At 42.6% G+C, this 25,326-nt stretch overlaps 1 protein-coding gene across 4 annotated transcripts in view; it reads right to left on the bottom strand.

Moving 5' to 3' along the window:
• Positions 1-8,254: 8,254 nt before the first annotated feature.
• ERG (ETS transcription factor ERG) overlaps positions 8,255-25,326 on the bottom strand; it is a 204,515-nt gene continuing 187,443 nt past the window's right edge. For all 4 annotated transcript variants that reach the window (XM_082840105.1, XM_082840102.1, XM_082840104.1 and 1 more), the window contains 4 exons: positions 18,918-18,986; positions 18,150-18,206; positions 17,419-17,466; positions 8,255-10,116 (listed from right to left, as the gene is read on the bottom strand). In XM_082840105.1, coding sequence (XP_082696231.1) covers positions 9,596-10,116; positions 17,419-17,466; positions 18,150-18,206; positions 18,918-18,986 — 695 coding nt within the window. In that variant the 3' untranslated portion in view covers positions 8,255-9,595. The remainder of the gene's footprint in view (positions 10,117-17,418; positions 17,467-18,149; positions 18,207-18,917; positions 18,987-25,326) is intronic.

Below are 25,326 nucleotides of genomic sequence, written 5' to 3'. Positions count from 1 at the left end.
AAATGAAACCATATTGTATATGTTTTCCTGATATTTATTTCTTTGGCTCAATACTAAATTTGTGAGTTTCATTCACCATTGTCTATATTTCCATTATGTGAATATGCTAAAACTGGCTTATCTAATCTAATGTAGATGGATTCTTGGGTTGTTTCCAGTTATTATTATTACAAGCAGGCTTATAGGGACACTGTGGTTCATGTATCCCAGTGGACTTATGGAAGGTTCCTGGTTTCCTTTGGAATTTCCCTAACAGGATTTGGGGTATACACTTTGTCTGTTCTACAATGAATGACAAACTGTTTTCCAAAGAGATTGTACCAACCTCTGCTCCTACCAGTAGTTCATGAGACGTCCCTTTGTTTTACATCACCACCATCACCATTCTTAATTGGACTTTTTAATGTTTGCCAATATGGTGGGTATCAAATGGATATCATTTCGGTTTTAATTTACATGTCCTTGATTACCATGAGCCTGATGACTGTCCATACATTTATTGTCTATCACATTTCCACTCTTGAGAAGTGAGCTATTCAACCCTTTTACATATTTTTCTATTGCTTTTTTCTTATTGATTTATAATAATTATACATTCTGGATACTAGTAATTTGCAGGTTATATGAGTTACAAATACCTTCTCCCAGAGTGTAGCTTGTCTTTTTGCTCTCTTGAATGATATCTATTAATGAAAAGAAGTTCTTAATGTAAACACAGAAAATTTTATCAATATTTCTTTTATGTCTTGTATTTTTTTTGGTCACGTTTAAAAAATTCTTTTGCACCTCAAGTTCATGACGGTATTTTTCTGGAAGATCTGTGAAAATCTTTGCACTTTTGCATTTTAAATTTTAGTCCTTAACCACATGTAACTGATTTTTGTGTGGTATTATATAACACTCCATCATATTTTTTCCCAGTATAGATTTCTAATTGTTTTAGCTCTATTTATTAAAAAATCCATTCTTTCTGCACTGATCTTCAGTGTCATTTATGACTATATGAGGTATTCAGATATGTTGGATTTGTTTATGGACTTTTCTTCTATTCCATTGATCTATTTGTCTCTTTTTGAGCCATCTCACACTGTGATTCTTAATTACTATAACTTTACAAGATTTAGTATCTGGGAGGACAAAACCCACAAAATATAGACTGTGTTTTCTTCTAGAGTGTCTTCTGTATAAATTCTAAAGTCCGCTTGTACAATTAAAAAGAAAAAGACTTGGGAGTTTTTGATAGGGATTGAAGTAAATTTCCAGATTTTGCAAATAATAAACATCTTTATAATACTGAATCATCAACTCCATGAACATGATTCACCTCTTTATTTATTTAGATCTTCTCTGATGTCTCTGATGTCTCTCAGTGAAGTTTTACTATTTTCCCATAGAGATCTTGCATATCTGTATTAGATTTATTCGTAGGTACTACATATTTCATGTTATTGTAAATAATATTTTAAAGTTTATTTTTCTAAGTGTGTGTGCTAGTTATGTAGAAATTTTTATTTCAACAATTTTGCTAAGACTCTTATAAATTCAAAAAATTAACCTAAGGATTAATTTGGATTTTCTATATAAACGGTCATATTTTTTGTGATTAATGAAATATTGGGGTTTTTTTTCTTTCCAATACTTATAATTTTTATTTCTTTTTTTCTTGCCTTAGTGTTCTGGTGAGAACTTCCAAAATTATGTGGAATATAAATGGTAATAGTAAACATCTTTGTCTTATTCTTGACAACAAAGTGAATGTTTCAATTTTAAATCTTTAAGTCTGACATTTGCTGTATGTTTCTATAGATGCACTTTAACAGGTTAAAGAAGTCACATTCTATTCTTAATTTGCGAATAGCAATATATACCTGTTTGATTATATTAAACAAATTTTCTATGTCTATCAGATGATCGTGTTTTACTCATAATGTACTCATGTGGGAGTTACATTAATTGATTGTCCAATATTAACCCAACTTTGCATTATTTTGATAAGTCCAACCTGGTTATAATGTAAGTGCTTTGTTATACATGGCTGAATTCTATTAGCTAATACTTTGTTTAATATCTTTGCATCTCACATTCATTAAGTGTGATTGTCCTTTTTGTACTGTCTTTGTTGACTTTTGTTATTTTGTACAATTGGTTACGTTAGCATTACAAATTGTATTGGGTCCCACTATTCCCCACAAGACGTATGTTTCTGTGGAGAGGGCTTTCCCCACAGTTACTCTTGCTTTGTCCCCACAAAGACTTCCTTCCGGTGTCTCCTACAGGAAGAGACAGGACTCACCCTCCCAGAAATCTGTTAGGGTTGTTCTGTCCCTGGGTATCACCCTCTCTGAAGAAGGCAGGTTGCTCCGTACTCTGCTCAACTTCTGCCAGCTTCTTGGAATATCCTGGCCTTCTAGTCAAGAGATCTTACCAAATGGCTTCATCACTTCTAGCCCAAATTCTTTCTTGCATATTTAACCTCGGCTCCCATCCCTTCCTTAGCATCTTAAGTGGAAAGCCAGCCGTGTCTCCCAGCCTCCGATGCCTGCTGGGAGGTGGAAACGGTTTCAGTCTGAAGCTGGGTTGAGGCTCCCTGGGGCTGCCCTACACTCTTTTAGCTGAGCCATGACTAATGCTGAGCAGGCTGGGACCAACAACCCCACGATGTGTGCCTTTACGCAAGAGTGTGGCAGGGGGCGGTCTTCCTGTTAAGTGAGAAAATGTGGAGGGGAACTTCAGCGGTCCTACCAGGCGGCTGCCTCTCCCCATTCACCAGGTCCCTGTGGTGCTGAACGGATATGTACATTTTAACCTCCAAGCAAAGTGGGCTCAAATCAATCTGGAGACATAAAGCCACAGAACAAGCAAATTTGGGGGATTCTAATGTCTACATAATGTTTAATCCCCAGCTGTGCTCTTGCCCTTGGGACTAAGTGATACTGACCAACAGTGAGACTTCTAAGCTGTCATGCATTTCAGACCCTTTTCCCTGATCTTCCAGGAACATATATATATGACATTTCATCATTTTGCAGAACCTGAGTTCCATAGAACTGGAAAAGACCTAAACAGCCAAGTAGTCCACCTACCGAATGCTGCTAAATATCCGGTGATTAATCACATGGTCTATACTTGAGCACCCACGTCCAGCAACTGCTGGGCAAAGGGTTGGCCATTCCATATGAAGCTCCTCTGTTAGAAAGTTCTTCTTGAGTCTGGCCAATGGGCATCCACACTGGGTCCAGCTACGCTCCAGAAGTTACTTTTCTGCGTGTTCATTTATATTCACAGCCGAAGACATTTACTGACAGCTTAATACTTCCATTCACCACACTGGGTCCTGGACTGATGGGCCATAAATGTAATCCTGCTTCCAGTATAAATACTGGACAGTCCCTTCAGCTGTTCTTCCATGCCATAATCTTGGGTTCCCTCATCCCTCTCTCATCTCTATTAGGCTTGCTCTAGCTGGTCTATGTACCTGTGCAAGGTTATGTCCAGAATTGATGTTGGAATCAGTTCAAAACAGCATAAGCAAGTTCTCTTTCACAATCTTTTAAAAAAAATGCAGCCTACATTAGGGTAGTCATGTCACTTTCCCATATCCTGTCAATATGAGGCAACATAGCTTAAGATTAAGAATAGAGGTTTGGACTACTGATACTAGGTATAAAATAGATAACTAATGAGAACCTGCTGTATAGCACAGAGAACTCTACTCAATGCTCTGTGGTGACCTAAATGGGAAGGAAATCCAAAACAGAGGGGATATATGTATACGTATAGCTGATTCACTTTGCTGCACGGCAGAAACTAACACAACATTGTAGAGCAACTATACTCCAATAAAAAAAAGAATAGAGGTTTGAGAGTCAGTACTGGGATAAGCATTAGTTCACCCTCTTACCTTGGGTGCGCTGGATAAACTGTTTAATCTGAGTGTCAGGCTTTTTTATTTTTAGCTGGTTTCATGAGGACGCCTGGAAGGAGTAATGAGACAATGCATCTGAAGTGCTCAGCGCAGTGTCTGCCCCTGCCCCTTAGCTCATTAATACTGTATATTCCACACATCACTGTCATCATCTCCAAAACCCTGATGTGCTTTTCACATGCGCTTTTGCTCAGTCCCACTCTCAGGTGCTTTGAATGTGATGCAGCTCCTAACATCATTAAGCTCCAGTAAGCCTGGAAAACTTGGCCCATCCCTTTAGGCTGCTCTTTCGGATCCTGAAATCGTCATGTAACCTATCTTCCTTTCAGCCCACAGCCTCTGGAGTTGTCTTTGGTGTACCTCCTATATCTTCACCCTAGTGAGGTATAAATGAGTAAGGTCAAGGGCAGAGGCCTGAAGTCTGTCCCCGGGACCTCTCTTCCAGATGGGTATTGATCTTTTAATCAGTACTCTTTGGCTGTGCTCAACCAGTTATGACCTTGCAAAATCTCAAAACAGTTTTATGAAGTCCTCTCAGAATAAAATCCTGGTTACCATTTGTGTATTATTTTCTTTAGGGAACATGCTATGTGTATCTATGAGTCATGAAAAACTTGCTATTTCTTTTTTTCATAAAGGTCTTACATTTAAGACGCTTCCTGCATAAGTCCGTAATTCAACATGTTCTGACACAAATGATAATCAAGTAAATATTAAGGCTTGCCTTGACAAAATAATATCTTGTCAAAACTTTTTATGAGAAAATGAATGAAGCCATTTCACTTTATAAAATTAATTTAAAATAAAAGTTATAAGTTAGAAGAGTTTGCACAGTGATTTCTATATAGAATGAAGTTCAACTGCTTTTTCAACAGAATCAAAAGAATATGTAAATACTATGAAAAAGTTAGCATAAGCCCTTACATTTTCAGCATAAAGTTTTCAGATTGGTCAGATTAAGACCAATAGACTTGTTCAAAGAAGTCCACATTGCCAGTGGGAGAGGCAGCCATGGAGCCCAGGGCATCAGTGCTGCTGAGTCGAGCCTGGCCTTTTCAGCAACGTGCATTAAAAAGTTTTGATTGGCCAAAGGACTTTAGAAAATGCTAGAAGACAGGCAGTATAGCTATGGTGTTAAGCAGAATTCTAAGATGGTCTCTAAGATTCCCGACCCCTGGTGTACATGCCCTACAGAATCCTCTCTACTGGAGTATGAACAGGACCTGTGAACATGATGGCTTATCACTCCCATGATTAGGTTACATTCTACGGCAAAAGGAACCTTGCAGATATAAATAAGGCCCCTAATCAGCAGACTTTGAGTTAATAAAAAAGGAGATTCTCCTGGGTGGGCCTGACCTAGTCAGGTGAGCACTTAAAAGAAGTCAGAGAAATTTGAAATGAGAGAGGTTCTCCTGCTGGCCTTGAAGAAGCAACTTCCTTGTGGTTGAGAGGGCCACACAGCAAGGACCTCAAGTGGCCTCTAAGACTTGAGAGTGGTCCCTGGTGATGGCCAGTAAGGAAATAGGACTTCAGTCCTACAACCACAAGGAACTAAATTCTGCCAACAACCAGCGAGCTCGGAAAAGGACCCCATCCTCAGAGAAAATCACACTCCTGGCTGATTCCTTGATTTCAGCCTGGAGAGACCCTGAACAGAAGACCCAGCTAAGTTGTGCCTGCACTGCTGACCCACAGAAACTGTAAGATAATAGATGTGTGTTGTTTCAAACTGCTGAGTTTGCGGTAATTTGTTAGTCAGCAGTAGATAACTAATACACATGTAGGCGAGTTAACAGTAGGGAGGAGGGCTGTTCAGAGGGAGCGGAACTCAGGATGACACTTCCAGAGTAAACTGGCTTCCCTGATGGTTGATTTTCATATGGCCACAGAAGAAAATGTTATGGGATGGAGATTTCACACTGAATATTCCACACACAAAGATTATCTTCTCCTCTGCTGCAGTGGTTCGCAAACTGCAACATGCTTCCAAATCACCTGTAAGGTGTGTTAGATCTGATGGCTAAGCCCCACCCTCCAGGGTTTCCAATTCAGCAGGTCTGGGGTGGGGCTTGAGAATTTGCATATTTAACAAGTTGCCAGGTGAGGCTGCTGCTGGCCCTGGGACCCCACTTTGAGCACCACTGCTCTATGATAGATGAAGAGGTTCCAGTTATTTTTAATATTTGATTTCTATAGCCAACCTTTTCCCCATTTGACATGAAAACATTTCACCAAGATTTTTTTAAACCAAGGTTAAGATAAAAAGAAGGAATGGAATGTGATATACCTTTGAGCAGTCCAAAATCTTTTTCATTCTCCAAGTAGTCATCCAAGAACTTCTATTTGGGTGGCATGATGGAAGACCAATAAACATGATGCTCTTTTCTTTAACCATAGGTTACAGGTCAATCCGGGGGGGCTTGCGGGATCTCCACGTTTTCCCTATTTGCCATCACCGCCCCACATCCCAGGTGTCAGTGGTCCCTGCAGCATCTTGCATCCATGGCATGCCCCTCCAGACCCTTGTTCCCAGGTGGTAGGGGCTGCAGCAGCGAAGAGGTGCTTTGGAGGAGCAGAAAGTCCTCTACCTGCACCAGTCCTGACAAGTTGCTTCATCATGAACCCCTCTGAGACATAGCAAGGACATCAAACTGGGAGCAAAAATGAAGTCTTGACTGAGATTTGGGAATCCGCAGAGATTCCACCATGTACAAATCCCAAAAGACTATTTAAAACAAGAAGAGGGCCCATCTCTTGCCAGCAGAAGGGAGATTCTGCAGGGATCTTGAGTGTACATCAGGGCAAACCAAGAGATGGGAAAAGCAGGGAGGAAAAGGTTCTTGATGCCACTATGAATACGAACTGGAGACTGCTCTGGAATTCGATTCTGCAGGAGCAGAGAGTGAACGTTATTTTAAGATATAACTGAATAATTATTTATTTGGGAGAACTCAGCATTATCACGTTATCCAAAATAATCCCCGTTGCTCATGCTTGTCATAAAGTTTGCTAATAATCTGGATGGCAGGGGGAGGTGGGACCCTAACTGAAAACAGCTGTTAAAATTGAAAATGAGAATTACGCCTTGTTTTTATTACTTTGTTCATGATACAATCCTGAAAGAGGGGAACTGAGTGATTATCTGAGTAAATGTCTATTTCTATGCAGAATGTAGGTGTGCTTCAACTTTACATTGCAAAATAAAAATGACTGATCTTTCCCATTAAAACAGTGTGGGTCACCCCAGCTGCCAGCGTTTATGCTTTTACTTATTTATGTCTTCCCTAAGGAGATACAGGCACTTTGCGGGCCCTTCCCAAGCTGCTGTAATTGATGGAGAGTTGGACTTCTTTTAATCCAAGTAATGCCGAGTGTCTGCAGCTTTGGTAATCGGATCCTACCAGTTTTAGAGACCACTGCCAAGGGATCCAGAGCACAGAGGTTTGGCAACGTCATTTAATCATCGCAAGAGGATTACAGAGTGCAAAACAAGCCCCAAACAGCGAGGAGATGGGCCAGTTCAGAAACTGACTCAGGCTAGGGAGCTGCCCAGGCTCACCCCCCCTCACAGGGCCTTGCACCCCAGCTCTCGAGCTGCCTTCACCTTGGCCAAGGCCGGCATCCTTTGTGGCACATGGGAGAGAAAGGATGTCAAGGGGGAATTGACTTTGGATCAGAGAAATAAACAGTGTCTGATCATCTGTCAGGCTCAGGGTTGGTGAATCCCAAACCAGGGTACCCAGGTTATCCTGGTGTGGGAAGGTCAAGGCCACAGCCTACTCGGTGAGAGCCTCTGATGGAGAAGCCAAATGGCAAATTTAGAAGCTGTCCCTTGTCTCGTTAAAGTGAGACATTGCTGCTATCTGTGATGCTCTATTTACCAACAATAATACAGTTTACATTGAGAGCAACAGCTTGTTTGCCATCCAGTGAATGCTTCATAGCAGGAATTAAGGGTGATTCTTGACTAGGTGCAGATCTGGAATTTCTCAATTACAACCCCAGCTTTAGGGGCCTCTCTCCACTCTGGGTCTAACTCTGGAGGCTCCCAGGTGAAAACCTTTAGTCCTTCTGCTCCGGACGGCTCCAGCTGGCAACAAGGCCCTGGAGGGGTCGTCACTGTTTACGTGCCAAGCGTGCCATTTGCTTGGCTCTCCCTTGCACGAGTTCCTGGACAAAGGAGAATTCTAACTCAAAACCCACCCCTTGCAGCACAAGTTTCTAAAAGGCAACTTGAGTCACTAAAAAAGTGCAATTGCAGACTCCTGTGTAAATCTGATTTGCCATGCTAGGCCAAGCTTATTTTATTACATACATTCTGCATTCTAAGAACTAATAACTTCATATTGTAAACATTAAGCATACAGAGTTAAAGTTCAAGGCCACATTAGATCATTGATTGTCCCTTTTGTCGTGTATCTTTGGCTGGCCGAGATCAACTCGTAGTGTATAAATGCATAAGTTATATAATTATTATATAAAAAGGAAAAAAAAAACCATTGACTTGTATACTTCATTCTGACAAACGCACAGCGTTCGCGACTCAAAAGGAAACCTGGAGCCCGCCTCGCCCCGATGCCTAGGTGATTTCGGGTCGCAGTAGCCCAGAAGGCTAGCTCTTACCTGACCCTGTGGAGAGCAGGGCCCTCACCTAAGGATGAGGTCCTGAATGTTTCTTTTAAATATCAGACAATTCCAGTTACAATTTTTCTTTTGATAAACAAACAAAAAGAGAGATGCACGACTTTGTTTCTGAATTCTACTACTAGCCCTGCCTCCGTGACGCTGTGTCCTTCCTCGTAACACTGGATTTGGTACAACACTGACCGTATGGAACCGCAAGTCTCCATGACTCAATTCTCTGCAGGACCGACACCGTCCTAAGTCCAGTCTTTACTGCTCGAGAAGTTTCTTTCCCAGTCCTCGCCTCCTCTTCTGCTTCTTCCTCTCCCGCCTCATCTGTCTACACCCACACGCTTACCCTCCAGACACGTTCTCAGTCCCTCCCTTCGGCTCAGAGCTCCTGTCCTGTCATAAAGGAGTTGGAAGCTTTGGGTTGTCTTCACAGTTGGAGAGAGCTGACCGCTCTCCATCAAATGGAATGAATCTGATTTCGCCCAAAACTGCAAGTGCTGATGAGTTCCCTATCAATGTCTATCGATGGGCCACAGTCTCTTTTCTTTTTTTTCTGTGTTGATATGTTTCTCTTTTTAAATACAGGTAGTTTTTTTTTTCCTTCGAATGACATTAGAAATGGCATGTTAGGTCCAGACTGTGTTATCTCTATTGCTTGAGTTTAATCCCAGTTTAATGCATGAACAGGATCCCAAAGGCTCCTCTAAGGTTTACACGCTTCTTCTGAACATTTTCTTTGGCACTTTGTCCTCATGACTTCATGCTTCTACTTACAATGCCTTTCACAAGGTTGGTCCACAGATGATCTGTCCACGTACATTATACTTGTAGCATCCTCTTTATCTCTGTAGTAATATTTTAGTAATTCCCTCCCACTGAGAGTCTCTGGATCTCTTCCCCGGCTTCCTCCCCCCCCAGCCCCAGTCAAGCTTTTTCATTCCTCTTGAGGCACTTCTGATTCATGGTCTCCGATAGAGCTTGTGGCAATTGGTTGGCGGTTGCATGTTGCTGGGAAAGGCCTCTCTCGGGTCTTTAGTAGTAAGTGCCCAGATGCGAAGGCATATGGCTGGCTGGGAGCCTAGTGTTAGGGTAGATCCCTCCTGTTGGTGAATTCCAGTATGGGTTTGGGGCAGCAAAAAAACTGGACGATGTCACGGGGAGGGCTGGAGGGTGGGGGGCCACAAAGTTCATCTTCTGTGGGTGGGTGTGATAGGAGCCCATGTAAGGGAGGTCCGAGGGGTACTTGTACAGGGAGGACTCTGGAGGGTGGGGCTGCAGGGCCTGGGCGATCCCGTGGAAGTCAAACTTGTAGGCGTAGCGCTTCCCGTGGACTTTGGTCATGATGTTTTTATCATAGTAGTAACGGAGGGCCCGGCTGAGTTTATCATAGTTCATGTTGGGTTTGCTTTTCCGTTCTCCCCAGCGCCGGGCCACCTCATCTGGATCTGTCATCTTGAACTCCCCGTTGGTGCCTTCCCAGGTGATGCAGTTGGAGTTCGAGCTGTCTGACAGGAGCTCCAGGAGAAACTGCCACAGCTGGATCTGCCCGCTCCCTGATGAGGTGGGAAAAGGAAAGAAAACCCCAGTGAGAACAGGATCTGAGCTAAAGGGGTTCTTTCTTCAACGACAGAAGAGGGGGCTGTGGCGTCCCACCCAGACTTCCTTTACCAGGGTGTGCGCCCATCCGTCAGCCGCTGGGGTATTGGCTGCTCTTGTCCCCCAGATCCCCCTGCTTGTCTCCAGAGAACTGCCCTTGGCCTGCATCCACCCCCAGGTAGCCCACAGCCTGATGGGCTGACACAGGGTACCAGAGGCCGGCCCCCTTGCCTCGAAGAGGGACCAATTCTGTGATGCTGGCCATGCCCCGGGCTCCGCGTGGGATCAGACAAAAGCAGGGCTCCAGCTAAGTCCACAAGCTTCTTTCACTTTCCCCTGTCCAATCTTGCGTCCTCACTCCCTCTCTCCTGAGAAATACCCTTAATTAATCACTTGCACAAGTATCCTTAGCCCAAGCTCTGTGTCTAAGGAAGCTGACCTAAGATGATGATCCTTGGTGACTACCAGGCTGATCTAAAGATCCAGGTCCTTCCTGGAAATGCAAAGAGTTCCTAGAGGTCAGAGTTCAGGTTTGTTCCATCCATTTCTGACTTCCTTAGAAGAATAGCCAAGTCAACTTTGTGTTTTGGGGGTGGAAGGGCTTACTTTTCCTCTTTTGCGAGGCAGAAAGTGCTGTTATGTGGCTGGCAATAATGACTTAATACCATTTATATTGGCTAGGTCAAGTAAAATAATAAAAGTCAGATTTAGGAAATGAACTTCAAAAAGTTTATGGAAAAAAATCGAGAATGGAAGTAAACACCGTTATTTCTAACATAACATTTGGCTGGCATGCAGAAAGCCATTCTGTCAAAACTTTTCCTAGAACAGAATTAACCCACTCAAAATGAGGAAGTTTAGAAAAAAGCTGGCTCTGTTTCAAACCAGATCACCCATTTCCAGTATTTAGGCAAATGCATCTTAACGGAAATCCATGTGTTGTCCCTGCGTTGCAATGCCAATTGTGTTAAGCAGAGTTTCCAAAAGAAAAAACTGTAACAATGAGTGATTGCAAGCCCTCTTGGGGCTTCCAACAGAGTCAATGAGACCTCATTTGACTGGGTGGACACAGAACTCTCTTGATTCCATTGGAGACCTATAGATGTGGCTTTTTGGTTTTATTAAATTCAGAGAAAAATCCAGGCACACCATTCTAGACTCTATGCTACAATACTTTAAGATGATTGATGGCTCCCTAAAAGAGAGAAACATGCAAACATCAACAGTCATACCAGGAGTACCAGGAGAGGTGAAGTACCGGGAATATCTGATCCTGAGTACCAGGAGAAGCTAAGATGCTTTAAGCAGAGTTTAGAAGCTTTGAAAATGGACACATGAGGCAGGTCTTTCCTCCCAAACTCCCAAGCACTGCCTTGGGCTTATTACCAAAAAGATTATCTTGTATTATACTATCAATAAATATCAGTAGATAATGATAAAATCATTAAAGGAACTGTTGACTATTCAGGGAATTGATGAAATGTAAAACTCAATTATAGACGTGTTTTCTCTAAATCCTCCCCACTAGCTCACTATATAAATTGTCCAACTCATAAATCTTTGTTTCCATGTTGGCTACATGGAAATGGATATGTTTGTGAAGTTATCCGTACAACAGCATCATGAGAAAGGTCAGCCTTTTCTGAATTTGTTCTGGAAAATTAGCATTTTCAGTCTAGCAACACATTTGAAATGTATTAACAGCTTGTAGTTCATCGCAATGGAAGCCTTTGCTTTTTCGGGACCACATATTCAAACTGTTCTCAATCAAGTTTTCTTGCCCCCAACATTTCATTAATATGCATTTAAAAAACACAAAGAATAGTTTGAGAAAACCATATGGTTTTAGTATATATATTGTAACCAAAGGATTACTACTTGAAAAAAAATTCCATATATGACCTGGGAATAGGGAAAAACATAGATTTTTGATTTAACAGTGTAACATATGTTTCAATATAAACACATAGAGTTGTTTGAAAATAAATATTCACTGTCAACCTCCTCCCATACAGAGAACAATCCCACAGATTTTGTATAAATACACAGATCTTCCTAAACAGTCAAACTTATACTTGGTATCTATTCAAACCTTGGTATTGCCTCTTGGGAATTTGTCCCTCACCCACTTCCTTTATAAACATGTATAGGAGAGAACCAGTGTACAAAAGTGTTTTCCCATCTCTCCTGTTTCTGAAGAACTAGTAAGTCAGGGAACTAAATTCACGGCTAGAAACTCAAAGTTCAAAGGATGGATGAGGAGTTTCTCCCTAGACGATTTTACCCATCAGCCCTTGTACACAGTGCTCGGGCCTCTGAGCATTTCAAGAGTCTATGGGAATAAGACACCTGTAAACAAAACTCATCAGTTTCCGAACCTGAGAACAAAACCATAAGCAAATCAATTAATGTTTAAGTAGATGTTATAAAATGTAACATTACGTCAAGCTCATTACTTGTTAAATTTAATATAACAAAATCCACTGCGTTCACAGTCCACAGCAGATTTTCTCGCTGTTCGAGAATCCTCAAGGGGGCACAATGTTTGCTGAGAAGTTATAATCAGTGGTAAATTAAACGAGTTACTTGTGGCCACGAATTTCAAAAGCAATTTATTAAATTCTTCGTTTACTGTCGAAACAATAACACTTACTGTGCACTGAAGGTGCATCTTAGAATATGGAATAGGGATTCCAGAACATGAATGCCTAAGATTTGGAAGCCTGAGAGTGGCTTGGGTATTCCACTGGCCAAACCAACAAGTAAAGGGAGATGCTCTTATAAGACCGGACCTTGCACCCAAACAGCCTCACCACCTGCACCTCAAGAATTACCTTCTTCAGAAAAACTCTTGGTATCTATTTTCTCTCTCTATCCTGATAACCACCTTTGGAACATCAGTAAGGAGTAGCTACTTTTGCCCTAGTTTTGTCCAAGGTAATTAACTAAAAAGGCAGGACCGGGAGGTGGGGGGGACCCAAAGATGTCGGCTGCCCACCTACAGGAGAGTCCAGCGGGGTGAAGGGGCATGGGGCGTGGCTTCAAAGAAGACAGAAGGCAATCCTTTAATTCTGGGGAAGAAAGTGTTCTCCAAATGCAATTAAAAGAAAAGAAGAGAAACATACTAGTGAAGAGGTACAGCCTGAGCAAAAAAAGGGCAAAACATCTAAACGGTTTATAAACCACAGAGAAAAGCACAGCTGGGGGTGAGTCAGCAGCTGTGGGTCAAGTAGGAGGGGTGTCCCCAAGCAGGGCACTCAGCAGCCAGCTGATGGAGGAACAGAGCTGTAAATAAAGCAGAGAGGGTCTTTAAAGCAGCAAGCACCACAGTGGCAATCACTTGGGCTACTTTCTATAGTAGCTGGAGGTGCTGCAGAAAATCCCACGTGCACGGCCTGTACCCCCAGCGCATCGGGATTCAGGCAGCAGGCATGTGTCTCAGACGGAAGGCTTTGTCTGTGGCTCAGACAGGGCTTGTTGCGGGGGTGGGAGGGGCAGGACAGTATGGTGGCCGGAAGCACCCCTTTGGAGTTGGCACTGTCGCAGCTGAATCCTGGCTCTGCTCACCTGGCTCTCTGTGCCTCAATGTCCTTGTCTGCAAAATGCAGGTGACGGTAATACTATCCAGATGGTAGTACCATCTTGCAGGATCACTATGAGGGTGAATTCGGTACATAAGTGCTCTTATCATGATTTGTTTGAGCTGGAAACCAGGGCTTAAAGAAAGGTACATCCTGGGCTTCCCTGGTGGCGCAGTGGTTGAGAGTCCGCCTGCTGATGCAGGGGACGCGGGTTCGTGCTCTGGTCCGGGAAGATCCCATATGCCGCGGAGCGGCTGGGCCCGTGAGCCATGGCCGCTGAGCCTGCGCGTCCGGAGCCTGTGCTCCACAACAGGAGAGGCCACAACAATGAGACGCCCGCCCGCGTACCGCCAAAAAAAAAAAGAAAAGAAAGGTACATCCCTTGCCTAGAGCCAGGAGATGCCAAAGGAAAACAACCACCTTCCCCCAAAAAACCCCATGCTGGCCAGGCAAAAGCTGGGAATGGTGGTATTCTCAGGGCTGGCCAGCATCACTGAATGCTGACTGGTACCAGGCATCATTCTGAACATTTTCCACGTGTTTATTTAATCCCCCTCCCCCCAGAATCATGTGATAGCCCATTGTAGGGGTCAGGAATTAGAGCCCAAAGAGGTAGAGTGACTTATCCTGCCCAAGGTCAGCAAGGGTTGGAACCCAGATTCGCCTAGAATCTGGTGCTGAATCACTGCACAACAATACTGCTCTTGCGCCTGGTTTCTGCACACACCTCTGCAGTCTCCTCCAGTCCTTCCCTGGGCCTGGAGCTTGGTGGGCTCCCAGTAGAAGACTGGACACTCCCACCTCCTAACCAATGGAAAAACATCCCTAAAACTGGTCTCTGGTTCCGCATGAAGCAGCTTACACTTTCATGCCCACCATTAGCGAGTATCCAGGGAGCACCGAGGGAGCTACTGAACTCCTGCTCCCAAGAAAGCTGTTCCATGGAAAGGCAACTTCTGTTCATCACAGAAGCCACATTAAATGGTCAGCCATCCTGATGGGACATAAAGGGGCTATGCCGCTAATATCTGATCCAGGACATAACAATGCAGGGACACACACTTCTCAGCAGAAGAAATACGGTCCAAAGTGCACCCCAAATGCATATTTTGGATAGAGATGTTGCGACGCTGTTATCATCTCGTGCATTCATACTATATGATGTCATCTTTCCATTTAAAATGGTTTAAAAAACGTTTGCATTGTGAAAAGAGGAGAGGCAGCAGTTTAAAGTGGTGAAGGATTTATTTATCAGAGACTGGGAAACTAGAATCAAACAGGAAGAAGCATTCTCATTAACAGAATGATAAGACATTCTGGTTTTAGGGGGAAAGGCCACATGAAAGTAACTGACACACAGCCTAAGGAGAGATGGAGAGAAGGCCTAATTCATTATAAACGAAGTAAAAGAAATCTTTATCTTTGAGTCAAAAGTTGGATGTTGCCACTTTCCCCAGGCCCAATGGGCACAGTCTTTGCTTACGATGCCAGTGTCGCGGACCTCTTAGGTACCAAGACATTTTCCCAGGCCAGTGATGGGTCTGCAGTCTCCTCCTTGCTCGGTCCCAGGTCCCTCTACCCTCCGTGGGCAACCCCAGGCTGCTGGGAACAGCGTGAATAGACACTAAGCCCTCTGCTTAGGGGCCGGCAACTCTCTTTGGCCCCAAGGCACCAACCAAGCCACACCTTTGAACTGCAACAACATGGGCACAGACTTATATTTCACTTCACCAATCTGTGTGGGTGAAAGGGTCGGTTTGGTTTTGTTTGGTGCAGCTTGACATGTTCCCCCTCTTCATCCCTGACCTCAGCCTCATTGAAACAGTTGTTAAACTGAAAGGAAATCCTTTCTTTCTATTCTCTTGGTCCTCATTCTCCAAGACCTCCCTCTTCCAGGCTCACTCAGTGGCAGTGGAGAGCCAGAAAATATCAATAAAAGCAGATTTTGGAGACAGAGAGTCACGGTTCAAACCTGGCCTCCCTTCTTATGGGCTGTGTGACCCAGGAGAAGTTACCTAATTTGTCTGGACCTCTGATTCCTTTTCCATAGGACGAAGATAATGACCTCCCAGGGCTGTTCTGAGACAGGCATTTGCCCAGGCATGATATGGGGGAGGGGTGGGGGGAAAGCTACTGAATTGTTATTTCACATTATTGTATTAACTTTCCCAGCGTGTTCCAGCTTCCGTCCTGTTCCCCTTTCTAATCTATCCTGAACATTGCTGCCAGATCAGTCTTCCTGAAGCCTGACTAATAATAATCATCTCAAAACATAGTAATCGTTTTTATGTGAATGGTTATAAAGGCAGTTGCAAATAGAAAGCTGAGCATAGGCAGGAGGACGGACCAAGACCCCGGAGACGTGGCCACCAGGTGGATGCTGGGGTGAACCTGTGTCCATTTCTCCACAGGAATGGAAGCTCCTTGAGGGTCCAGGATGGTATCTTGTTACTCCTTGCATTCATTTGTTCAACCAATAATTATTTAGCACCCGGTCTAGGCCCAAGGGGTAGAGCAATAAACAAAACAGACCCTTCTCACTTCTAAGCTGCTTAAAAAATATTTGCTGAATTAGTTAACATTAATCAAAATTTAATGTCAAAGATGTGGATGCCAAATAATGATGATATTTTATGTTTTCAAAAGTATAGATTCCCTGTGGGGATGTACACTGATTGAACCTAAATTTTCCCATTTCTAACCCCACTTTGGCCTCAATGTATAGAAAATATACATTCCAGCTTGTATTTGCAATACTCCTATGACATCTTGGCATCTGAATTTGCTGTTGAGAATATGCAGCATATGCTGTGAATTTCTGAAGTGGATGCCAGCACAGCTGGTTCTGATCTGAATACAAACACATCAAACAATTTGGTTGGCACTGAAGCGTGATGACAGGTGACAATCCTTGGCAAGGGACAGGTTACAAATGGGCCAATTAAGAATCTGTACTTTCTCCTGGCACCTGAGTTCAGAAATAGACCATTCATTGAAGATGATCCTAAATTTGAAGTCTTGTGGTTGTCATTATGGTTCTTTGTTTTTAAGATATTATTTTATCTGCTAGTGTGATGGGTTGAATTGTGGCCCTCCCCCCAAATTCATATGTTGGACTTGCCCAGTACCTCAGCATGTGACGCTATTTGGAAATAGGGTCTTTAGAGAAGTAATCAAGGTAAAGTAATATCATTTGAGTGGGCTCTAATCCAATATGACTGGTGTCCTTAGAAAAAGGGAAATCTGGACACAGACACATATAGAGGTAAAGAGATACAGGCAGAAGACGGCAGCTATAAGCCAAGGAGAGGGGTCTGGAACAGATCCTTCTTTCATGGCCCGCAGAGGGAAATAACCCTGACCACTTGATTTCGGACTTCTGTCCTCTAGAACTAGGAGACAATAAATGTCGATGTCTAAACCCCCAGTCTGTGGTACCTTGTTAGAGCAGCCCTAGGAAACAGATACAGTTTGGATTAGGTAATGATGCTCTTTGCTGAAGCTACATCTTAATGTATAACCCGACCCATTTTTTTCCACTTAGGCAAATAGTCCAGTGAGATCTACAACTTCAGCTTGTTCAGTGGAAGGGATTTCTTGTCTATACAAGTTCAGTTTCAAAATAGCTACTGCCTAAAAGATAACTTTATAAGAGCAAAATCATCAGCAGTATCTCACCTGGATTTGCAAGGCGGCTACTTGTGGGTCCAAGAATCTGATAAGGATCTACAGCAAAAAGAAAAGAAGTCAGATCCCAAAGACGTAGTTGTGAGCAGGTAGGCTGTAGCTCCAGGAATAATGCTGACCCACTGGTGTTTCCAGATTTCAGAGCTGAAAATGTCCCCCACGCCAAAGTCCCCCAGCACCACTTCCTGTATTAGAAAAGATGTCACATGGGTCTGAGTGATGCTTCTCAGTAAAGGTCTCCTAGCTGGTGGCCAAGCTCAGATTTGGCCCAGGGTTCCCAACACCTAGCCCAGCGCCCTCTCCATCCCAGGATTTAAACAGGGCAGATGTATTCTGCCAGGGCCGTGTCGGCCGTGACGCTCAGCACACGGGCGGCAGCATCCTGCCACTGTGTTTCCGCACTGGACTTGGCACACACGCTGACGTTGCCGTATGTGACCTGGAAGGTGAAAATCAAAGAATTGCGAGGCCGCAAAGAAGCCGCCTGTGGGCACGCAGCATGTTTTTTCCATATTTATTGCACGGGTTTTGGAAATGTTTTAGCAAAATCTCAAGTCATTCCCAGTTGAGTAGACTGATAATTTAGTCCCTGGTTTACATACGGAGCAGTCCTAAAGAAGACGAAGGAACATTAGTTTAACTTAGAAAGTGACACATTTTAGAAAGATGCTGCTAAACCTGTTTCTTCTTTTATGGCCACCAAGATGCTCTGTGAAACATACCTAGCTGAGGACGCTGGTCTTCAGTTTTGGGCACTGTGGAAGGAGATGGCTGAGCAGCTGAAAATCCAAAAAACAAAGAGACAATTAGTTATAACTTGTATTTGCTACCAGACTTTGATGCTGTTGTATCATCATTCCATCATTTACCTTAGTTATTAACATAGTAGCCTTACTCTTATAATAAGAAACATGGTAAGAAAAAAATTTCCTTTCTAATGAAACCAAATGTAAATGTGGTAGCAAAACGAGGGCACTTTTTAAAAATTTATTATTATTTTTAAAATACTTATTTTTAAATATTTATTTTTAAATATACTTATTTTAAAAATTTATTTTTACCCCACTTTTTGCAAAACTAAAAAAAATTTGAGATGGTTTACAAAACAGATTAAAATGAACCAACTCTAAAATAAAAAGATAAAGGGAAACCACCAGGAAAATATAAAGTAAGGAATACTATAAACATGGCCAAGATTAGGAAATCACCCAGTATTTAATCTGTACTCAAGCATCCTATGAGACATGCATTTGTCCAGAAATGCATTACATCATTCATTACATCATTCATTTCTTCTTGTTATAGAAATAGGTATAATGCCAATAGAGAAAGAATCATTGCATTTAAAGATCAGTTGCGCTTTGTTGCCAAAGGGACAAATGTATGTTGAAAAAGCATAGTTTGGCTACAGAAATTATCATTTACTGCATCAAGAGTTACCCACTGCCTTGTGATGTGAGGATTCAAGGCAGTGGGAACCAACACTGTACCTTTCGACTGGGGGGTGGGGTGGCCGTGACTGGTCCAGGCTGATCTCCTGGGTGGTTCGTAAGGTAAATCTGTAAAGATAAATAAATTGACTAAAAGATCAATGATGTAACTTGATAACAGCTATTTTGTGTGCTTTTTTTTTTGTTTTGTGTTTATTAGAATCAATATTGTGCAAGAAAACCCAGTTATCCAAAGTAATATTCAACCTGGATTCCACGAGATTTGGGTTTTATTTACAAATGATAACTTTGTATCTTTTATTGATCTAACAGTTGCACCCATTAATCTGAAAACTCCCATGGATGGATTCTCTAGGAGCTGGCTGACTCTTCTAAGGTAATTTCCTGCAATCCTAGGTCAAGACCATATCAAAAGTTTCTTACAATCTAATTTTTCCTGCTTCCCGCTGGAATTGACATAAGTCCATCACCCCTTTATTAGCTTCATGACCTGTCTGAGACACAGCCTACAACGTGGATGAATCAACCGATTTCCCACTTGAGGTCTCACACTAGATCCACCAAATGACGTTCACGTTCCTCCCTTTTCTTCTTCCTTGGAAACGAGCACTGCCTTCTCTTACTTGCCAGATGCCTCTCTCAGCCACCCCTCATTTTCCCTCATCCACTTATATTAAATCAGTCTTAAGGGTCTAGTTATTTTTCTTTTTTTATTAAAATTAATTTTTATCGGAGTATGGTTGCTTTACAATGTTGTGTGAGCCTCCACTGCACAACAGAATGAACCATCCATACGCATACAGATAGCCCCTCCCTTTTGGACTTCCCTCCCATTTAGGTGGGTCTAGTTATTTTCCTACGCAAATGTCTACTCTTTCTCCTTCACTAAATGAATTTAGAATTTCTCTAAAATGAACTGTAAGACTGAAATAGTACTGCCCCCACAAAACATTGGCAATGCCGTAGAGCTGAAGTATATGCCAATGATTTTTTTTGTATTTATAATGTATTGCTATTTGTCCCATAAAAGTTCATCACACTTTGCATATGCAAATTTAATAATTATATTTCTGCATCCTCAGTGCAAGTTCTATTAATGATTATGACTCTATGTCATTTCAAGTTTCCTTTAAAAATATATTCCAGAAACGTTATTATGCATGCTCTTACTAACTGTGCCTACATAAAGCTGGGGAGTAGGGTGGCCAACTACATGCAATTTTATTACAGAACCATTTCAAAACTACAACTTGGATTGACGGGTCTCGGTCCAATGCCATGTGTCATTCTGGGCCAGCTGAAAGCCATATCCAGGTACTTCAGCAGGTGTTCTGCTGCCAGTCACCTGGAGATGACTATAAAATCTCACTTGGAGAGATTTTAAACTTTGTTTAAAATTGGCAGTTTGGTGGGTCAATCTTGAAAAAGCTTGTTGACTGTGTTGCAGAAGACATGTCTCTTCCTAGTTTCATATCCCAGAGAGAACAGCAATGAAATGCAACGTGAAATCCAACGCAGAATTGCCTTAATTTATTTGGTCTGTTTGGCTACAAGCATCTCGACTAGTGTGGTCCGTGAAATCCTACCCTCCAGAGCTTTAGTTGAATTCGATAATTTTTCTTTTGAAACTCTCCTATTGCTCACCACTCCCTCTCCACTGGCATTTCTGTATTTTTGGACTGTAAGCGTTTCCCACCCAGTTCCTCAGATTCTCACTTTTCTGGTGTTGAGGTTACACGTGGGAATTAAATCTGCAGTCGCTATCAATTTACAACTAAATTTCAACTTAAGTCACTGGGAGCATTTGCACACAGATTCTCATCTAGTTGCATTTTGTCTAGAAAATGGTTAGGCAGAGTTTTAATTTGAGAATTGTCTCAGAAAGAAAAATCTACTAGCAGGGCAACTGTAACAGCATCTCCCCTACTTTAGGAGCAGACAGCCATATCAACGTGGGGCTTCTGTCTACCAAATGAAAAAGCAAGAGAATCCAGAAATATGTTCTGGGTCCTTGTTTCTCCGCAGACCAGCTGTATCGGCAATGTCTGGAAGCTCGTTAGAAATGCAGAACCTCACTCTAGATCTATTGAATCAAAATCTGCATTTTACCAGATTCTGGTAAAAAATAAAATAGAACTACCATATGATCCTGCAATCACACTCCTGGGCATATATCTGAAGAAAACCATAATTAGAAAAGATACAGGCACCCCACTGTTCATTGCAGCACTGTTTACAATAGCCAAGACATGGAAGTAACCTAAATGTCCATCAACAGAGGAATGGGTAAAGAAGATGTGGTACATATACACAATGGAATACTACTCAGCCATAAGAAAGAATGAAATAATGCCATTTGCAGCAACATGGATGGACCTGGAGATTATCATACGAAGTGAAGTAAGGCAGACAGAGAAAGACAAATATCATATGATATCACTTATATGTGGGATCTAAAAAAAAACCGATACAAATGAGCTTATATACAAAACAGAAAACAAAAAAATGATACAAATAAGCTTATATATAAAACAGACACAGAAAGCAAACTTATGGTTACTAAAGGGGGGGAGGAATAAATTAGGAGTTTGGGATTAACATATGCTCACTACTATAAACAAAATAGATAACCAACAAGGACCTACTGTATAGCACGGGGAACTATACTCAATATTTTGTAATAACCTATAAGAGTAAAGATCTGAAAAAGAAAAAATATATATATACATATATATATATACACACTTTTATATGTATATATAAAATGGACTCATTTTGCTGTACATCTGAAACTAACATGATATTGTAAAACAACTATACTTCAATTAAAAAAAAGAATCTGTATTTTAACATGGTCCCATTTAACTTGGGTGTACACTGAAGTTTGAGAAAGCCTGTTCTAGACAATTTCCACTATTCTTTTCTAAAAATCTGTGTTCCTACAGATAAGGATTTCAGAAATGCTATCTGCGTGTGTTAATACAAATAAATGTGTGGAAAGAGTTCTAGATTGAATGCTTTCACCTGAAACATTAGAAATGGAATTAATAGCAAGTGTCAGTAGTTAGTCTGCTACTACTTTTTGCCCATGAAATGTGACTGGAAGAAATTAAACACCAAACTACTAATACGAAAATATTCTGAAACTCTTAATTCATAAAGTCCTTCTTAGAGTGTGTAACCGTGTCTCATCTTCCCTTGAAAATCAGTCAGGCCCTAAACAACTCCAAGTCTGATTTTTTGCCAAGAACTGGAGATGTTTATATGAACAATGATTAATGTGTTCATGAACATATTGCCATGGAAGATAAGTGGGCTTTTGTTTTTGTTCATGAAATTCTGCTCCAGTGTTCTCTTATCAGCTACAGATCACAGGCCATGGGCACCAAGTCCCCCTCCTGTGGGATGTGACATTGGGGGGTGTTGAACTAAGGCTTGCTGAGATGGGAGACAATCATCTCAGTGACCTTGTCAGCAGCTACAACACCTCAAAGCAGAGCCAGTTTTGAGCAGTTCTGCTTTTTGGCTCCTTGAAAAATTATTACTCTGTGTACATTTGCTATTTGCCTCTTATGGAGAGTAGATCATAAGACTTCTAGGAAGAACACAGTATACATTTCATTTCTGGTGGTCATTTCAATCCACTCTCCATTTCTCTTCAACTTTAATCTTCAAGGTCATTAACTCTTAGACTTGGCAGAAGGTCCTGTGTCAGGGACAGCTGCTTTCTGGCATGGGTTCTGCTATTTTTCTTCTGTAACAGACAGTGTTTTAAAACAACTTTATAAAAGCCATTTCACGGGCAGCTGAGGGTTACCAAAGAAGTATGCTATATGCCATGATCTAGACCAAACACCATGAAAACTACAAATAGGGAGTTTGACTGGTGTTGGCCCCCTCCACCCCAGCACCTTTGTTTATTTCCTGGGAGTCAAGATCAGTTCCTGATTCTGAATGAGACTCCTTCCCCCAACCACTCCCTTCCCTAGACATCAATGATGTAAGCAAGCATCCTTGCTGCCCTTCGTGCAGGATTAAGTGCACCAAGTTTTACACTCTCCTTTCATCAAGATTACTGAAGAACAGCCCACTAGCCCTCTTGACATCTACCCACCACTTTATTTTTTTAAAGGACCAGAACTTGGATCATGGGAGAGCTTATCCTCATGCTGGGGATCCATGCCACATGTACCAAGTAACTCTGGAGGTCCCTGGTTGCACTGGATGTGAAAGGTTGAATTTTGCCAGCTCTCAATGAACTTAGATGCTAATGGCAAAGACAAAGACCGAGAGCTATTGGCCTAAACCAATCTATAAACCCCTGTTTAATGCAAGGAATTTTCAGGGTCAAAGCCGACTGACATGATTAAATCACTCTCTCTTGTCTTCCTCTAGTTCTCCCTAGGGTCTTCTAAACTCCTCTGTCAAAGACATGGAGATCTGGGGGCACTGTGCCTTCCCTTTTCAACTAGGCGTACAGATGTACAGATCTGTGGTTAGAGTATAGTTAGGGCAAAGCCAAGAATGCATTTTCAGCCATTTGCTGTGATACAGGCTTTCCTTAACTGAGGACACAGTGCACTGGCTGCGTCATCTTGCTATGACTGGAGGTGCTGAATGGCACTGAGCTGCAAACTCCAAAGGAGGAATCATTGCAGATTCCGAGAAACCCTTGAGAAGAGCCAGCTGAAAAGGGAAAGTCGAGGCTGCACTTGCTGACCCAAGTCTCCAGTCTCCTTCGATAAAATCCTAGATGGGTATCATGGTGCATGGATTACCATGGTGACGGAGGAGGGGAGGATGGGGTTACAGATCGTCCTGGGCACACACCAGAGCTTTCACATACACTGCTCCTAGGACGCCAGGCAGGGTTCTCATCATGAGGTCAAAAACCAGCTTGCAAGTTTCTCTAAGTCAGACCTGTCTCTGTGTATGCCACTTGAGGCCTCAAGGGGCCATGGCCCCCAAAAAAGCATGTGTTCAGCAAAGAAGGAGGGTGTTTACAGGGGAGATGGGGAAAGGGCTTCTGGTCATAATAACTAACTACCCAAGAAACACATGCGACACCATGAAATTCGATCATAAAAAAAGAACGTAAATGGATCTGCCTACGTGCTAGCACTTTCTAAGAGGAGAGGAGAGACTCATCTAAATGCTAATTCAACGAAGGGATCGTGAAAGAGGGTGCATTTTGAATCAGGAAAATCTGGATAAAATTAATAGGAACAAGCACAGGCAGAGAGGGGATTGAGGCATGAACAAAAGAGTATATTGTCCATCACGTGTTATCCTGTAAGGTCACTGAACAGTCCCGGACAATTGTGGGGGGGGGGGAAACTGAAAAGACCCAGTAATTGGACAGGGCAGGCAGTAAGGGGACTCTGGAATAAATGATCTTTTTGCGAAGCTGGGCCATGACAAGAAGAAAAGGTAGACGGGGATGGTTACTTGAGGAGGAAGGAAAGGAAGGAAGTGGGGAGGGGACACTGGGAAGTTGGACTCAGCAGGATGACACAGGTGGGAGGAAGGAGTCCTCTGTCTCCGTGGATGTGGGATTAGAGAAATGGATGGACACAGCAAACCAAGAGTGCAGGGGAACGGGAACTTGGGTCTCTGTCCCCAAGGACCCAAGGACCTCTCCCAAGGAAAGTCAGCAACCAGCTCTTTCGAAAGCAGTCAGATACCCACCAACCAAAGGGATACGGTCAGATTCCCAGTGACCCCCTCCCCCAATGATGTACAACACCCATCCCCCCGACCCATCACAAACTTCTCCAACTGCACCGTTATAAGCTTTCACACTCACAAGACCGTTCCTGCAAGGTTGATCACTGGTCCACCCAAGGTATACACACAAGTCTGTTCTCCAAGTTTGAATCCCTCAGTCTGGCTGACAGCAAACTGTTCTCTGGCTCATTCACTCTGATTTTCAGCTCTTTGTACCTCAGACACTAATATTTGTATCTCCTTTCAGAATCACAGCAGCAATCACCAAAACACGTATTTTGGTACAAATCAAGTTTCTTCCAAGTCACACTCGAATGACAGACCCAAGAAAAGAGCATCACCAGGGCTTTGCTAGGTGAATTAGTGTTTGCCACCCTTGTCTCCCCCTGGGCTGAAGCACAGAGGGGTGTCCCAGCCAGAGTCCTCCTGGCCACTCTCCTCTCTGACACCTGGACGCGCCATATCTTCCAAATCTACCATATCCTCAAATAGGGAGCAAAGGAGCTCCAGGACCCATTGTTCTGTCTAGGAAGCAACAGGCAGCCGACTGGCTGCTCCGACCATCGTGTTGAACGAACTCATGCGGCCACACAGCCCTGACACCAGCTCACAATCCCTGGCTTTTGCAACTCAGAGGCATCCATGAAATTGCTTCAAATAAACAAACAAATACGCAACCCACGGCCAAATGTTTCACAGATAGCTTTGACTTTTGTGAGTA

Source organism: Leucopleurus acutus, assembly GCF_964270905.1.
Source record: "Leucopleurus acutus genome assembly, chromosome: 5".
Classification (NCBI taxonomy): domain Eukaryota; kingdom Metazoa; phylum Chordata; class Mammalia; order Artiodactyla; family Delphinidae; genus Leucopleurus; species Leucopleurus acutus.
This window is presented reverse-complemented; position numbering and strand designations above follow the sequence as displayed.